At 41.1% G+C, this 17,382-nt stretch overlaps 3 protein-coding genes across 7 annotated transcripts in view; 1 reads left to right on the plus strand and 2 right to left on the minus strand.

Moving 5' to 3' along the window:
- Positions 1 to 2,256: 2,256 nt before the first annotated feature.
- On the minus strand, positions 2,257 to 3,510 carry FAM187A (family with sequence similarity 187 member A). The gene has a single exon (XM_033917562.1). It carries the CDS (start codon positions 3,508 to 3,510, stop codon positions 2,257 to 2,259), a length of 1,254 nt encoding a protein of 417 aa, XP_033773453.1.
- Positions 3,511 to 10,320: 6,810 nt separating this feature from the next.
- CCDC103 (coiled-coil domain containing 103) lies at positions 10,321 to 15,565 on the minus strand. 5 transcript variants are annotated; one of them, XM_033917938.1, is made up of 4 exons: positions 14,856 to 15,053; positions 13,772 to 13,922; positions 11,603 to 11,735; positions 10,321 to 11,045 (listed from the first exon to the last, which is right to left on the minus strand). In XM_033917938.1, exons 2-4 carry the CDS (start codon positions 13,912 to 13,914, stop codon positions 10,566 to 10,568), a joined length of 756 nt encoding a protein of 251 aa, XP_033773829.1. In that variant the 5' UTR covers positions 13,915 to 13,922; positions 14,856 to 15,053; the 3' UTR covers positions 10,321 to 10,565. The 5 variants fall into 5 exon arrangements, with proteins under 5 accessions (XP_033773829.1, XP_033773828.1, XP_033773830.1 ...); XM_033917937.1 differs by having other exon boundaries at positions 14,670 to 15,053; XM_033917939.1 differs by having other exon boundaries at positions 14,977 to 15,045.
- Positions 15,250 to 17,382, plus strand: part of EFTUD2 (elongation factor Tu GTP binding domain containing 2) — a 110,379-nt gene continuing 108,246 nt past the window's right edge. Inside the window, exon 1 of the mRNA XM_033917934.1 lies at positions 15,250 to 15,403. The gene's annotated coding sequence lies outside the window, so the exon portion shown is untranslated. The remainder of the gene's footprint in view (positions 15,404 to 17,382) is intronic.

A 17,382-nucleotide genomic window follows, 5' to 3' on the forward strand; every position in this document is an offset into this window, starting at 1 on the left:
AAAATCCAGACCCCCCCTAGCCCCGCCCCCATCCTCACCCTAATCTCACCCCCAAGCCTGCCTTAGCTCCGCCCCCGCTGCCTGCCTTGTCGGGCAGGGAGGAAATCCGTGCAGACTTCCTCCCTGCCCAACACACTTTTCAAAACCCAGACAAAGTGCCAGGAGTGTGTGGCACAGGGGTTGGATCTACAGCCTCCGCACCCTGGGGTTGTGGGTTCAAACCCCACGCTGCTCCTTGTGACCCTGGCAAGTTACTCAGTCCTCCATAGCCCCAGGTACATTAGATAGATTGTGAGCCCACCGGGACAGATAGGGAAAATCCTTGAGTACCTGATTGTTAAAACCGCTTAGATAACCTTGATAGGCGGTATATAAAATCCTAATAAACTTGAAACTTTTGAAAAGCCATCTGGACCCCTGGGGAAATCCGGACGTCTGGTAACCCTACGTAAAGCACCTACATAGGCATAATTCACGACATAAGATAGGTGCCGGAAATGGAGGCCCAGAAAATCCTGGCCTACATTTCCATCACCTATCTTTCGCAGAAGCACAATTCTCTATAGGGCGCTGTTGCATAATTGACACAATCAGCAGCTGTTTTTTTTAGGCGGCCACCAATATCAGCGCCCTATAGAGAATCCGGGCCTTAGTGTTAATGAATATCCCAGTCAGCTGCAGTTATCTGGATAGCAAGTGCTACAAATGGATATGTGCTACTGAATATTGACTGGCTAGATGTATGTATTTAGGTTCACTATCATAAAGACTCTCTAACACAGTAGCGTTTGGATTGCCCACTGGACCATAAGCTGCAACTAACTTTTACATAAGCAACAATTCAAGTCCTCTATCCCCCAGGCTGAGGAACACAAACCCAAGCCATGCATGAAATCCAAATTGATTGCTTGGTAATAAAGCACTGGACTGACTCTTGATCATGCTTGTTTTTGTTACTGATAAGTTTCCATTAAAATCTATTGATTGTAGCTAAGATCAGACCAAAATACATTATCGTCTCCTTTTCTAAGTTACATCTATATTCTATCCAATCATGAATGAAATTACCTTTAATATCCTTGTTGTATTTGGACCCTGCAGATGGTTATATGAGTTCTATAAGGGGATTAGCAACATTTGAGAGTCAATACCTAAGAAAGTACAAAACCAAGGGATTCTGGAGTTGAAGCTATTCTCCCTCAAAGAGAATGCGCTTTTTTCCCTTTCTGATTTTATCCATTTTCAATCTAAATTTCAAAAACTTACAATGAATTTAAATTGGTAAAAGCCTGAAACAAACATATAAATACATTTATGGTTGAATGATTCCAAGGTATTTTCTTGTTTTGGAAAAAATGTTAACTTAAGAAATGTCTTCAGACTCATGAATTAATCCACTAATGTCTGAAACATATGAAAGCTTAAAGAAGAAATAAAGAAAGCAACTGAAACCATTCTTAGTAGTCTGATTCACATAACACATAGCATAAGCTGCAGTGTAAATAACCGCCTATGACCACATGGATGAGTAAGCAAGTTAACACTTTCATCTAGTCCAGTGGTTCCCAACCCTATCCTGGAGGACCACCAGGCCAGTCGGGTTTTCAGGATAGCTCTAATGAATATGCATGAGAGAGATTTGCATATAATGGAGGTGCCAGGCATGCAAATCAGCTCCATGCATATTCATTAGGGCTATCCTGAAAACCCGACTGGCCTGGTGGTCCTCCAGGACAGGTTGGGAACTACTGATCTAGTCTATAACTTAACAGTCTATGACAGCACCCAATTGGGCAACATGCCTGCTGACATTAAAAAGCTAGTGTTTAGCTTAATTCCAGTTATATTCCACCTTTTCAAAAGACCCTTAAGGTTAACTGAAGCAATTTCACCCCAGAATGTTTGAGCCAACATAATCATGAATACTAAAATAAATAAGAGCCCTGTGTGAGAAACAAGTTCTGGCAATATTAGCAGATTTGCCTTGCATTAAAAAGGCTGAAGATCTATGATCGGCTTTTTTAATACCATCATGGGATCATCTCTGGCTCCTTGATATCTTAAAACACAGTATTATAGATACATTAAACATTTTTTTTAAATAAAAAAAAAGTTTTCCGGTTTTCTTTATGTTTATGAAATTTGTATTTAGAAAGTACTAAGCAAACTTTGTAAAGCAGTATTAGAACCAAGATGGGAAGGGAAAAGTGTGTTCCCTTAATCATTATCCAAAGCTCTACTGAAAGCAAAGGACAACTAGCAGCATTTGAATGTGTAATGCAAGCATCTGAAGCAGTGTATGGTGAGGAAGAGGATGGTAAGGAACACATAGCTGGTAAATATTGTTTTGAGGGCATAGATGGTCTCTGGGTCACTAAGACTGCGGATACGGGAATTCTTATATGTCACTGCCAACCGGAATCCTGCTCTTAGATGCCCATCCACCCAGCAGTAATAAATCCCTTTGTCCTCAATTTGGACAAATCTGATGTTGAAGTGGTTCCCATGGTCAATAAAGATCCTCATGCTCCGGTTGACACCAATGAGGTAATGAGTGCGGTAGTATCTAACTTGTTTTTTGTCCCAAGCCACAGCCTGTTCTGGCCTGGCCCCTGGGCAGCTGATAATCAATCCGTAGCCAACAGGTTGAGTGTACAACTGAATGGGAACTTCTGGAACCCAGGGTTTACGTCTCAACTTTGAGATAATGTTTGAGAGGGAAAGCTCAACTTTTTTCTTAGGGCATTTTGGACATTTCACCATGCAGCTTCGAATCACCACCTCTGAATTCCTCTTCATGATGGCTTTCTTGAAAAGTTTTGGGATGGCAGCTGAGCCACAGGATGCCACATCTGGAATGGTTTTCTGGTACCTGATGAAGAGGTAGTTGCTTTGCACATAGCACAAACCAACGCGCCTCTGCTCCCCTCTCACTCCGCAGCGGTCACACTTGGTCCATTCCCAGAAGGTAGTAAAGACACGGAAATGTCTTTCAATTTGGTCCTTTTGGGGGTGCTGTTTCTGGTCTTCAAAGGCAACAGTGATCCTTTGGGAGGTCTGTATATCCACATCATAGCCATAAAAATATTCTCCTTGCCGTGTACCACATATATAGTGGCCTGTGTCCTCTACCTGAGCCCGGAAAACAATGAGGTTAAACATCCGAATGCTAAATCGCAGTAACATGTCAGACCCAGAACGAATGTGACCAGAATCCACTAAGACGGTGCCATTAAAATCAGTTAAGATCTTGGCATTTTTGCTTCCCATGTTCTTCTGGAAGTACCATACTACTGCAGTGACCTCCTCAGGCTTACAATTGCAAGGTAGCTCAAAGCTCATGTCAGCCATATATGCAGCATTATCAAAGACTAGAAAGGCTGGACAGGGTGCTGTTTTAAACACATCTTCTTTCTCAATGATCTCAAAGCCACTGAGGTGTTCCAAATGCCAAAATAAAGGGCCAATAAAAAAGCTAAGTCCAATGTAACCTGCCCCTTTGTTCCACATAGTTGTAACACAAGGCACCATCCACAAAAGAAACCAGTAGATCAACTACTTGGAGTGATATCCAGAGAGAAAAAGCGATACAACAAAACTGTTTTCTTTCACAAAGGCTTAAGACAGGCCTAATACAACATTCTAGAACTGTTTTGTTTTGTTCTTCAGAAGATGAGACTTCTTTTTCTAGAATCTAAATACAGTTCTAACAAGGGATTGTGGAAAGCCATGAAAAGTCTGACCTTGGTAAACAGAAAGAAGCACAGGAAATAAAAAAACAAAGACTTATAAGATCATGAAGGGCATAGAGAGAGTAGAGAGGGACAGATTCTTCAAACTTTCGAATAATAAAAGAACAAGAGGGCACTCGGAAAAGTTGATAGGAGACAGATTCAAAACAAATACTAGGAAGTTCTTTTTTACCCAACGTGTGGTGGACACCTGGAATGCGCTTCCAGAGGACGTGATTGGGCAGAGTACGGTACTGGGGTTCAAGAAAGGATTAGACAAATTCCTACTGGAAAAGAGGATAGAGGGGTATAGATAGAAGATTACTGCACAGGTCCTGGACTTGCTGGGCCACTGCGTGAGCGGACTGCTGGGCACGATGGACCTCAGGTCTGACCCAGCAGAGGCATTTCTTATGTTCTTATGTTATCTGTAACAAGGGTTCTCCGTAGTCAGTGGGGAATCCAGCCACACTCTAAGTATTTGGTGTTATCATCCAATGTTGCTTGCATGACAGATGCTTCAATAGCTCAAACAGGATTCAGATTACCCCTCTGAGCAAGTAGGGAAAGTCCCGCACTGCCTTGTTCTCAGTCCATAACAAAGCTAAGAAAAAATGGTGTTTTTATCTTGTCCCCTAAAATTATTATTGTTATACGCATTGAAAATATTTGATTTTGCGTTTACATCAAAATTTTAATAAACTTGAACTTGTATTTCAATATTGAGGGAAAGGTGGGTAGGTGAATGTGGCTAAATTTCCCTGCCGTCTATGGAGAATCCCTGTTACAGGTAAGCAATTTCACTTCCTCTGCAGACAGTGAGGGGGGAAAGTAAGCACACTAAAGGCCACATAATTATTCAGTCAGAGTGGCTTGAGGAATAGGGAAAGGAATCCAGAAAAAATGGTGATTAGCATGCAAAGAGGCTACATGCTTGTTCAAAAGTGGCATCTTGAGAAGAGGATTGTCCAAACAGCAATGTTTAGCAAATGTGTGGACAGTAATCCATGTAGCTGCTTTGCAAATGTCCACGATGGAAAGTGTGGAGACTAGCAACAGATGGAGCTTTTGCTTGAAATCTATGAGGTCCAATACAACCTGATGGTTCTAGATCTTGGAGGAAGTAGCAAAAAGAAATGAAATCTAAGATCCCTCAGCCCAGAATTTGATTGGAAACCAATGAACCTAGAGAATTTGGGTTATATAATAAGTCACTCTACCATCCTGACACAAGGCAGCGGACAAGTTCTATATTCCAGTCCTAAGACATTGTCCCTAACAGCTAGGAAATTAAGTGAGACATGATCAAACATTACTACTACTAGTTATCACTTATCACTTATATAGCGTTGAAAGGCATACTCAGCGCTGTACATTTTGACATTTATAGACAGTCCCTGCTCAGAAGAGCTTACAATCTAACTTGGACAGACAGACATGGCATATAGATTTGGAGATGCAGAACCCAAAGTGAAAGGAGTTAGGACTAGGAGTTGAAAGCACTCTCAAAGAGAACCTGCAACCCAAAAGTATTGGTATTATCTGCTATACAGATATTGCTGTTGTTTCTTAGGTTGTGAATTGCTTTCTTGTGGCTGAGATGAAAGCTCTCTAATAGAGGAGGAAAGGAACATAAAATCAAGGTGGAACCCAACAGCCACTTATCTGAGTGCAATCAGCACTAACATGTATGCAGTTCCCGCAGTCTCCCATTTGTCAAAACATTATTTATACACAATAGAGAGCTACCAACGAACCTTCCCTCTCAAGGAGGATATCTGTGGATACTGCGGAGACCTTCTGAGTATTCATCACTTTTCAGACCTGTTTGGCAGAAGAAGATCAAGTATCTAGAAAATACATAATGTCTGAGACAGTTAAGCAGGCTAAATTGAAATCTGACAGGGTGGGTCTTCAAAACTCATATACCTTTCTACTAGAAAGAAGATTATCAAGGTAAGAACCTAATCTTCCCTTCTAGAGCAAAAGGAATACGAGTCTTGAACCAGTGGGATGTACCAAAACAGTCCCCTGAGTCTAAGGCAGAGCAGATGAGCCTGCTGCTAGTACTGTGGACCCAAAAATGGCATCCAGTTGTGCCGCCACATCTACTCTAAAATTTAGTGACATTATGGAGGTAGACCACGTAGCCTCCCTACAAATTTCCTTGGGCGGAAATGCCCTGGATTCTACCTATGAAGAAGCTACACTCTTTATAGAGTGCACTCTCAAAGAAATCAGTGGTTGCTTACCATACCTGATATATGCTGAAGAAATCAATCTAAAAATTGAAGCCTTAGAAGCCAGCTTCCCCAGGTGGCTAGGACTCATTAGTACAAAGAGTTGATCTGAGAGACGAAAATCATTCATCACCTCAAGGTAATGAAGAACTCTCCTAACATCCAGCAATGACAAGACTTTGTCCTTTTTCACCAAAGCCGTGGCATGGAATGTGGGTAGCCGGACTTCCTGATTTACATGGAAGGCTGAGACCACATTTGGCAGAAAGGAAGATACTAACAGACTGAACGTCAGACATCCTCAGCAATGCACAATGCTGTCAAAGGCCTTTTGGGAAAGAGACCACACCCCAGATCTAGGTTCTGCCAACTGAGATAATTGGCCTGCAAATTGTCCACTCCTGCTACATGTGCTGTTGATAGTGCTTGCAAGTGGGATTCTGCACATCGAAATAACACCCAGCCCTCCATTCTCAATGGGGCACTCTTGGTGCCCCCCCTGTCTGTTGATGTATGCCAATGAATCTACTTTAGGTGGAACAGTTCTTGGAAATTAGGATCCAGCAGTTACAACATTGTCATAGTCCTGGCAACCCACAAGGGACCTACCAGAGTCTCCCAATGCTCCGTTATCATCATTGTAATGTCTGGATGCAAAGAAAAAAAGGTGATTTCAGGCTTAGAGCTGCTCATGACAGAGTGCTAAGCAGTGGAGGTTCTAGCATCAACACTCACAAGGATTCTGTGATGACCTCCAGCAAAGCTGCCAGCTTAAAAAGATGGCACACCATCAGGTCCTCCTCCTTATCAAGGGCCATCACAGACTCCTGACTGATGGCCCCTGCCTGAGACCCTGATTCCTCCAAAACTGAAGAATCATTTTGAGGGAGTAAAGGCATGGATTCTGACCCTCAGTCATCCCAGTCCTTCTCTGACTGGATATCCGGTTCCTGAAGAGAAATTATCAGTGGGGAAACCATGGTCTGTGAGGGAAAACCCCTATGTGCCACAATTGGCAGACCCCAAGCCTGACAAAATCAGAGGTAAATCCCAGAACAGGATGCCCTAGGGATACCTGCAGGGACTCCCTTTTTTCTCCTCATGGGCTGAGGCATCATCACGTCTGCACTTCGCCAAAGACTGTTCAAGTCACTGTCTGAGGTCTCCAGGGGGATTTTTCCCTCCAAAATGGGCCACCTAGAGGAATCAGAGGAGGCTAAGTTCCCACCCCCACCCCCCTCCTGTGCCCCATGGCATGTGTAATAAAGACGTTTCTCAGCCATCCATCCAGTGCAAATCTGGCATGAATCAGTGGTAAAAAGCCTGAGATGTTCATATCTAATGATTTTAATCAAAACAAAGGTGTTTTTGAGGCAGATAGAGGCTTTTAAAATCAGACTTGAAAAATCCAAGATTGCTGCAGCGGCAGCATTTTAGCGCTATAAAATGGCCAGGGAGTACTAAATAAAAGTTTAAAAAATGTTGGAAAGGGTTTTTTGGAGGTAGGGGACCCAAATCCAAGCTCCAGAAACTCCCCAAAATGCAATTAAAGACCCCCGCCACCAATACCTCCCATAGACTACAATAGGCAATACTCACAGTTCTGCTGGTGGTGTGCCTGCTTCAGCTGAAACAGCAGCTGAAAGATGATGAAGACCACTGCCTCAAGACGAGCATGTAAAAATAGTTCCAGATGCTTGTTTCTTCGGGCTGCCTGTCATACTATGTTACAGACTAATATCCCAGACCCTCAACCGCTCCTCACAAGTCTGGAGGGGGGGGGGGGGGACACAGCCAGCAACCAATAAAGTCCTTGGGACTGGCACAGATGCCACACAGCCTGCACTCCAGCTCCAGTACTGACCAGGAGTGAGCTTTGCTACCAGGGGAATAGTCCCTGAACCACCAAAAGTGTTAGTGCAGGCTGGCTAGGTAGGTGCCCTGAAAAAAGGTTGCCCTCCCAATTACAGACCTCTGACAAAGAGAATCTGTGTCTTCACCCTGGCAGAGCTGCCCCAGGGACTTCTGTAGTACTGAGAAACCTCTAAAAACGAGACCATAAACTCTAAAAATAACAAACCGAGCAGAGATCAGAAAAATACCTTCAACTCTTGTGTAGGAGAAACTGAGGAGCAGAACACAGTGCAGAGATAGGGAAGATGATGCCTTCTACACAAACTCATGAGTAGATGTGAATAACCCACTGGTTCAAGACTCATATGCCTTTTACACTAGAATAACAGATTATGGACTTTTCCTCCAGAACTTGTCCAAACCTTTTTTGAACCTAGCTACGCTAACTGCTGTAACACCTCCTCTGGCAAACAGTTCCAGAGCTTTATTCTTTGAGTAAAAAAATATATATTTTTTCCTATTACTTTTAAAAGTATTCCCATGTAATTTCATTGAGTGTCCTAAGTTCTCTCAGGGTTTCCGCATATGGCATCACGTCTCTTCCATGTTAATGTACAGCACTGTGTGCGCCTGGTAGCACTATAGAAATGATTAGTAGTAGTAGTATTTGGGTTTCTGCCAGGTATTTGTGACCTGGATTGGCTACTGTTGGAAACAGGATACTGAGCTAGATGGATCTTTGGTCTGACCCAGTACGGCTATTCTTATGTTCTTATAGTCTTAACTTCCGCTATGGGAAGGCGGGTAGAACACAGTAAAAATATTGAAATTCTGGCCTAAGGTAATAAAACAGCTGAAGAGCTCAGCAAAAGTAAGATCAGCTTACCTCAGCAAGAGAAAGAAAGGTTTGTATACTTGCCAATCTGTAGACTGTCCCACACACCAAATTTAGAAGCATCTTCTGCCCCATTGACTCCTTTCAACCATACTATAGAGAAGTAGTATGGGGTGAAGGACCCAGCACCAACAAGTGTCACCCTTGCTGGGGAATGAAGGACTCAGCCCCACTGAGTGATATCCAGGCTCAGAAAACAAAATGAGCATATTTTACCAGTATTACTTCCTGTTCAATTACCACCTAGAACAAGTCAGAGAAACACCAGGAAGGAGCTGTATAATCCATCCACCATCCACTCAGAGAAAGAGACAATACTGAGCATGCCGGGCTGAATGATACCCTTTAGGGATGAATTACTTTGAACTACTTTGTTCTCTGTCTCCTTCCGCTGGTAGACAGACACAACCCATTTGTCTGGACTGGTCTGGTATGGATGAAAAGGAAACAAGGTGTAAACTTGTGTGTCTGCATTTGTACTCTATTTGGTCTGGAACTAGGACCCCAAAAAAGCAGAGCTCCCTGATATTCAAAATAATTTAACCAGTTGGCAACAACCGATAACCGATGACCGATTAAATCACAGATAACCGGCTATCCCCAAATATTCAGTGGGAGATAACTGGCTATCTTAGCTGAATATTTGTTGTTAGTGCGTAACCATGAGCCAGCTATCTCAAGAGTAGGTGCTTCCCATGCTGCAGAGATACCATTTTATAGAATTGCCCCCTAAATTTTAAGTTGAAAATTCATCTTCATTTTGGAGCTTAAAAGTTAATAAATTTAGGTCATTCATTGTAAGTCTAGTACCGAAAATCAAGGCTAATCTCCTAACTTCTTTTTTTCATTCTAAATCCACCTCTGTCACCATTCAGTTTTTTTGTTCCTAAATTTAGGAGTTTAAGAAATTTTGAGTATAAATTTAGGAACTCTGCCCTAATAAATTTTTAAAGAGGAAATTGTGATTGTTGTATTTAGTACTGTATTGAAGAAGGTTGGTATGTAGACTATTATTTGATGTGGGAATGTTGATATGCTGTCTGTTTACTGATGTATATGTATGTATATTGTAACCCACATAAATGTGATATGCGGGATATAAATGTTTTACCCCCCTTTTACTAAACCGCAATAGCGGTTTTTAGCGCAGAGGGCCACTTTGAATGCTCCGCACTACTCCCGATGCTCATAGAATTCCTATGACCATCGGGAGCAGCGCAGAGCATTCAGTGTGGCTCCCTGCACTAATAACCGCTATCATGGTTTAGAAAAGGAGGGGTTAAATAAGTAAAGAAATAAATAAGAGGCCAATTAGGAGTATGACTCAAATTAGGACATAGATCCTTTATAAATCAGGCCATGTGTCTTAGGATTTCTCACATAGGCATCTGGTTATGAAATTACTCACCCACCCACCCAGTAGGCCCTGATATGTGCTTGACTGTCATGTTCTTATCCGTTCTCCCAACATATCTATAGAACTGGTCCAATTACAACTGACAAGCATTGAGATTCTATCAAAGACTGTGAATTAACATCAGCCACTTCTGCTTTCTTCAGCCTCACTTCAGTAGCTCAAAGGAAATTTGCTGAGACATTGTTGTGTTGAAAATGTATAAACATTCTTAACACTTTTATTTTGTTTTTAGAAATTTAATCTTGAACTTTTATATTTGATTTTATTCTTTTTAATATTTTGTTCTACTATCCATTGGCAGCCCTTCTTGTACCATTTTCCCCTTCTTTTGTCTGTGATTTACCTGGGCTGTAAAAATTCTGATTTCAAATTTACAGAATAAACAACAGTACTTATGATGAAAAATGGACAACCTTTTCTTTGCTCTTTCATGTGATTTGGTAACATCTCATCAGCTCCCTCAGAGACTTTTCATTCTTCTCAGTTGTTTCCCTGTTTTCTCTCTTCTCATATGTTTCCAGTTCTGTAACTATCTCTACTGCATCCCCAGTGCTGGCGAGGTCACTCGTGCACTGAGCTATATCTGTACTCTGTAGTTTTTTAAACAAATCTCTGCAGCTCTCCTTCTCAGCCTTGCTAAGCAAATCCAGGTTTAGGCTGAAACGATAAGTCTGAGAAAAGTTTTGTAAGATCTGAAACACAGTGTCATAATCTTTGCTCTGAAAATTTTCAGCAAGTACAAGAATGAATTCACCAAGAAGTCCAAAACCAATATCCACCTGAAAGATTCTGTGCAGGTTCTCACCCCCAAAATGCAGCAAAAACTCATATTTTTCTGTACCATTCCTCAGGTATCTACGCCAGTCTCTGTTAAATTCTGCTGAGGTTTCTGGTTTTTGAGAAGAACCCTTAAATTATAAATAAGCAAAACAAATTTAGTATCAAATTATTCTGATTTTCATTCTTTTATCTCCAAATTGACCTCTCATCACCAAGACCCTGGCAAGCTATATAATGGAAAAATGAGTTCCTTCCTGCTAATTTTCTTTCCCTTAATCCCAGTACAGACTTGTGGGTATTGCCCATCTACAACAAGTGGAGATAGAGAGTATGGTAGAGCTCTGCCTTAAATGTTACTTATGCAGCTGCTCCAAATCATTATTATATCGAAGCAGTGAAGTCATGAGGAAGAACTTTGGAACTTCTGTTTCCTTATTAACATAGGAAACAACCTCAGCAAAGAAAAAGAAGAAACAGACTAAACCTAAAACTATTCTGTACATGATACCTATGATCTTAAAAACTGAGCAACATAATGCTAAGGGTGAGTTCTGGACTGATATTATGGGTTCAATCCTTAGAAGCAACATTGCTTCATCAATATTACAGTAATAATTTTATTTTAAACAGTGCCTTTCATTGTAGAAGAATCCCAACAGCATATTACAACTACATTTAATCTTACCTGTGCTATTTCTAAACCAGCATCCTGTTGATAACTATCAGGTGTAACACAGGAATTCCATGGCTGATTCCTCTTCCCCCCTAGCTTGTCCTTATTTTTCAAAGGTTTCAGGTGTGATGCCAATACAATATCCCTGCATATAGGTAAACAAAGAAGAGAAATCATAAAAACATAAGAATGGCCACTGCTGGGTCAGACCAGTGGTCCATCGTGCCCAGCAGTCCGCTCCCACGGCAGCCCTTAGGTCAAAGACCAGTGCCCTAACTGAGACCAGCCCTACCTGAGTATGTTCCAGTTCAGCAGTAACTTGTCTAACTTTGTCATGAATCCCTGGAGGGTGTTTTCCCCTATAACAGCCTCCGAAAGAGTGTTCCAGTTTTCCACCACTCTGGGTGAAGAAGAACTTCCTTACGTTTGTACGGAATCTATCCCCTTTTAACTTTAGAGGGGACATGATTGAAATATTCAAGATACTGAAGGGAATAGACTTAGTAGATAAAGACAGGTTGTTCACCCTCTCCAAGAAAGGGAGAACGAGAGGGCACTCTCTAAAGATTCCTTACCCTGGGAGTTTTTTTGTTATTTCTTACTTTATACTTCATCATTGTGGATAGAAGAGCATCCTATGCCTAAAATCTCTGTAATAATCTAAATAAACAACAAAACATGCATGGTCATTACCCAGATAGCTGGCCTCCTAAGATCTCTGTATCAGTTGCCACATAAATTTATATTGAATTTTGTTAAGATTTGTAGTTAATTATAGAACTTGCACTCCAGCAGACCAACCCAACTGCTAGTTTGATTCTATCATCACAGCTCCATTAGTAGTGAGTTTCCCTGCTGTACATAACCCTACAGTCATTGAGTAGTCCAGTCTGGATAGGCTGAGAAAGAATAGTCTGTGATGTTCCCTTTTCTGCTTTGCACCAAGATAATTCAGGGAAAGGTATAACATGGACCATAAGACTCACCATACTAAGTCACACCAAAGGTGCATCAAGTCTTGTATCCTGTTTAACAGTGGCCAATCCAGATTGAATGTACTTGGCCAATTCTCATAAAGTAAATAGATTCCAGTCTGTTTATCCTCAGGGATGAGTAGTGGATTTCCCAAGTCTATCTTAATAACAATTTATGGACTTTTCCTCCACAAACCTATGCAAATCTTTTTTTTTTAATGTAACAGCAACAGTAACAGCTTTTACCACATCCTGCTTAATTATGCATCAAGTGAAAAAAATATTTTCTCTAGTTTGTTCAAGTCTGAGCTTTCTTAAAGAGTAAACATCAATTCATGTTTACTTGATCCATTTCATTCACAATTTTAGATCTCCCCCCAGCTATTTCTTCCCCAAACTGAAGAGTCCTAAAATTTTGCCCCCAAATTCTATTTAATGTGTCCGTACATTGGTGCACATAGCCAATGTATGTGCACAGCTTAATATGTTTAATCGATGCCAATAATTGGCAATCAACAACTCATAATTGACATTAATTGGAGTTAATTGAAAGTTAGGCACCTAATTTGGTAAACGCATAGCAGAAAGTGGGTGTGGTTAGGGGTGGATCATGGGCATTTTTTCAAGTTATGTATATGTTTTCGACTTATGCGCTAATGTGTGCATAACTTAGGCACAGGCATTTTAGGCCACGAAAACCCTGATACAACAGTTGGGACACCTAGCAACATATAGCATTGCTAAGCACGATTCTATACAGTGTATATAACTTTTATAGAATCTAATCTAATCTTCTATTTGTGCGTCACTCATACCTATACAAGCTCAAGGCAACTGTAAAGAGAGGTAAGAGGGGAGAGAAAGAGGAGGTGGATAGGTAAGAGGGAGAGGAAGGGGAGAGAAAAAGAGAATCACGCTTAGTGCCACACTTAAACGGCGCTGATTTTTTAGATGACATATATACAATCTGGCCCTTAGTCTTTCCTCACAGCTCTATCTCCTTTATCATTTTGGTCACTCTTCTCAGTCACCAGAACTGCACACAATATTTAAGATGTAATTGCACCATGGAACAATACAGAGGCATTATGAAAGTCTCTGTTTTTCCTAATAATTCCTAATTTTCTATTGCCTTTCTTGGTAAATGCTGCACATTGAACAAGGATTTCAATGCTGCAGAATGATAATGAAAAGGATGTTTGCAGACCTGAATTCCTCATAGGATGCCACCTTTTGGTGGATTGCACGGAATTTGGCATCATTTTCTCTTTGGTACTTCTCATCAGCAGCCAGAGCAGCCTGTAGTTCTTTTTCCAGAGCAGAAAAATTGAAGGTATCAAGTTCTTCCATCTCAAATCCTACAGGCAACATCAAAACAATGGTAGTCAGCAGGAAGGGCAGTAAATGAAAGTAAGAGTAAGGCTGCCAACTGGATTCAGTTTCACAGGATAGGACTGATCCAATCCTAGGTTTATTCCAGTGCATCCTGGGACTTGTAGTCTTGTTTTTCTAAGGGAATGCAAGGGGGAAATTCAGAACTAGAGTGACCACATGCAATGAGGTAAACCCACAATTGGATCTAGTTGGCAGCCTTAAGAGGGATACTCCAAGTGCCTCCAGCCTAAAGCTGTACTTGACTGGAATTCAGGCACTTGATAGGGTTACCAAACCTGCCTTCCCCCACACTGCCAATTGTTTCTGGTCTGGTTTTACCCCATTTATTTATGTATTATTTATTTAGATTTATATCTTGTCCTCCCCAAGGAGCTCAGAACGGGTTACAGTTTACATTCAAAGTAACATAGTAAAGGACAGTGTTACAATATAGGGTTTACATACAGTGTGTTGCAATATATCTTCATACAGGATTACTTACTGATGCTGGTGAAGGGTTGAGGGAGTGACCAGGCAAAAAGGTAGGTTTTTCTAAAGTTTACTTCTGAATTTAGTTAGAGGAAAAAATGTGAAACTCAGAAACAGCTCATTGTAGGTAATGAGGTAAAATCAGGATAACTGTAAATTTGTATTTCCTGAGATTATTTTGATTCTTTTAGCGTGCGGTATATAAATAACAATGCAATGTAATGTAAGTCCATTTGGCTGACCTGGGAATGAGGATAAACCCTCAGTTCCATTGCATGTTTGGACTTATCTCTTAGTTGTGTCGTTGTTGTTGTTTAAGACAATCCAGAATCACCTAAGCAAACGTGCAGGTTTAAATAAATCTGGACAGCAGCAAAAATAGAATCAACTGGGAACTTCGATTCTAAACCTGCTTCTAACTTACGCACCCGATCACTCTAACCACAACGGCTCACCCCACTAAATCGATTTCACTCCATATAAATCGTTCAATTACTGTATAGAATTATCAGTTAAAAAGAATACATCTCAAAATTAAAACCCCCGAACCTTCGGAGACTTAGGAACGACGCGTTTCCATAGCAACCCCCTAGACGAGCGCTTTCGGAGCGTAGGAAGGAAAGAAAGTCCCCAACCTTGAATTAGAAGTCTTCACAAATGCCTGTTGCAACGTCATTGACGGGCCTTGAAAACAAAAAAAAAGTAGCTGTTGATTCGCGTTCCCTTTGAGATTTTTCTTTCTTTCTTTGGATTCCGTTGATTTTTTTTTTTTTTTAGGTCGCCTGAATTGTGGCGTTCAGGCTGCAGGCTATCCGTCGTTGTAACGTTGTCTTGGCGTTCAGTAGGGGTCCTTTTCCTCTAGCGTCGCGTGCTCTGCCTCGGTTGATGTGTCTGTTGGTCTGTGCACGCGGTTCACGTTTCGCTTTGGAAAGAGGCACGGCGCATCTGGGGACGGAATTCGACTGGAGGGTGTGAGGTGAGTGTCCGCTGGCAGTGGGAGCCGCCAGAGTCCTCCTGCCCCGCGCGCTTCTACTACGTTAGACCCGTTGTCTGGAGGGAGAGGTGGAGATGGGCCTTGCCTTTTCCATCCCGTAGGACTGATGCTCAAAGCCGGGCGCGGAAAAATTGCTAAGTGATGCTTAAAGGAAATGAGATGCGTACAGCTAATTTGTGCTAACAAAAAAACAAGGAGAAGGACCGTTGATAGCAGGGCTGGCTGAGTGTGAAGGAGTCTGGGACTGGTTTTCCTGAGTTTTGGATTGAGTTTTCTCTTTAATAAAATGCTGAATTATGTTTAGTTGCAGACCTAACTTATCTGATGTTCTAGCCTGCCTGCACTGGGTGTTTTAGCTTTGGGCATTTTAGCTTCTTATGGTTATCTCAGCATACTGTATACATATTGTATTCCGCCCTTCTAGACATGTAACAGAAAGACTGCAGGGCTTAGATAAGTGACCTGCTAGTGTGAGCTTAGGACCAATGATTGTTAAGTTTCAAGTTTATTAAAAATTTGATTAATCGCTTAATCCACATTCTAAGCGATTTACATATTACTAACATTACAATAAAAGGGGAATAATACACTGAATAGAACTGAACATACTATTGACAAAACAAAAAAAAAAGTAACACGTGAAAAGTTTTTTTCTAGAATTCAGTTGTACAGCCAGAAAAATGAATCACTTAATCCACATTCTAAGCGATTTACATATTACTAACATTACAATAAAAGGGGAATAATACACTGAATAGAACTGAACATACTATTGACAAAACTATTGACAAAACAAAAAGAAAAGTAACACGTGAAAAGTTTTTTTCTAGAATTCAGTTGTACAGCCAGAAAAATGAATAAATATCTCTGTAACTTCCTGGTTTCGGCACTTCTGAAGCTACCAGCTTGGGGCTCAGGGGTCCGCATATGCTGAATAAAATTTACCTGTCGCTTTCTTCAAGTCTCTAAGTTTTGTGGCTGACCAAAGTGACCTTTCAAGTCAACTTTTGCACTGGCGCCTCCCCCACCTAATACTGATGATATATGTGTTAAAATCCATAATCTCAGTCTGGCATCTTTCCCTGTCCACCTGCATTGCAGAGGGAGAGATGCCACACTGGGATTTTGGTGCCCTTTGTTACTGGCGCCCTGGGCAAGGGCCTCATCTGGTTCATAGGTTGAGCTGGCCCTTCATGATAGTGTTGGAGGATCTTAAGGCAGCAAAACAATATGACAAAGCAGTGGCTTTATTAGAAGAGACTTAAATACCTCACTATGTGTACCCTAGAATAGAGGAAAAGTGGGATGGGGGATATGAAATACTTAAAAGGTATTAATATGAAAACTAATCTTTCGGAGATGAGGAAGCAGTGGAACTAGAGGTCACAAATTGAGGTTGAAGGGTAGGAGAACTTGGAGCAATTAAGGAAATACTTTTTCAAAGAAAGAGTAATGGATTCCCTCATGTAGGAGGTTGTGAAAACAAAAATTGTGACTGAATTCAAGAATATATGGAATAAATACAGAGGAACACTATATAGAAAAGGGTGAACTCCAACTAAACTAAAACTTGAGTAACCTAACTGGAATAAGCTTTGACAGCAGCTTCAGAAGTTGGGAAGTAAGACCAATGCTGAGCAACTTCTATGGGCTTGGTCCTGTAAATGGCAAAAACAATCAGGATCAAGGTTGGAGTGGGCTTTTATCTGCAGGAAAAGAGTATAATTTGTCTAGATGATTTTTGGAAATTGCCATTGTTGATCCCAAGTCCCTTCAGTTCCTTGTTCATCCATTATAATACTGTATATTGAACAGACCATAATAATTCTCTTCTCCAAGACTTACTTCAGTGTCAACTTAGGCAATTGCAAGTCATACAAAATATGGCTGTGAAATTAATTTATGGAGCAAAATGTTACACCTCTTATTATATAGGAACATTGACTTCCTATCTTTTGTTT

The sequence above is a fragment of the Geotrypetes seraphini genome, chromosome 13 (genome assembly GCF_902459505.1).
Source record: "Geotrypetes seraphini chromosome 13, aGeoSer1.1, whole genome shotgun sequence".
Classification (NCBI taxonomy): Eukaryota; Metazoa; Chordata; class Amphibia; order Gymnophiona; family Dermophiidae; genus Geotrypetes; species Geotrypetes seraphini.

Bases quoted from the DNA above. Each gene is read 5' to 3' on its own strand.
- FAM187A (XM_033917562.1), bottom strand. From the start codon at position 3,510: ATGTGGAACAAAGGGGCAGGTTACATTGGACTTAGCTTTTTTATTGGC.
- CCDC103 (XM_033917938.1), bottom strand. From the start codon at position 13,914: ATGGAAGAACTTGATACCTTCAATTTTTCTGCTCTGGAAAAAGAACTA. The intron at 11,736-13,771 runs GTCTGCAAACAT...ACCTATATGCAG, and splicing joins GCATCCTATGAGGAATTCAG to GGATATTGTATTGGCATCAC. The intron at 11,046-11,602 runs GTAAGATTAAAT...TTATAATTTAAG, and splicing joins CTGGTTTAGAAATAGCACAG to GGTTCTTCTCAAAAACCAGA.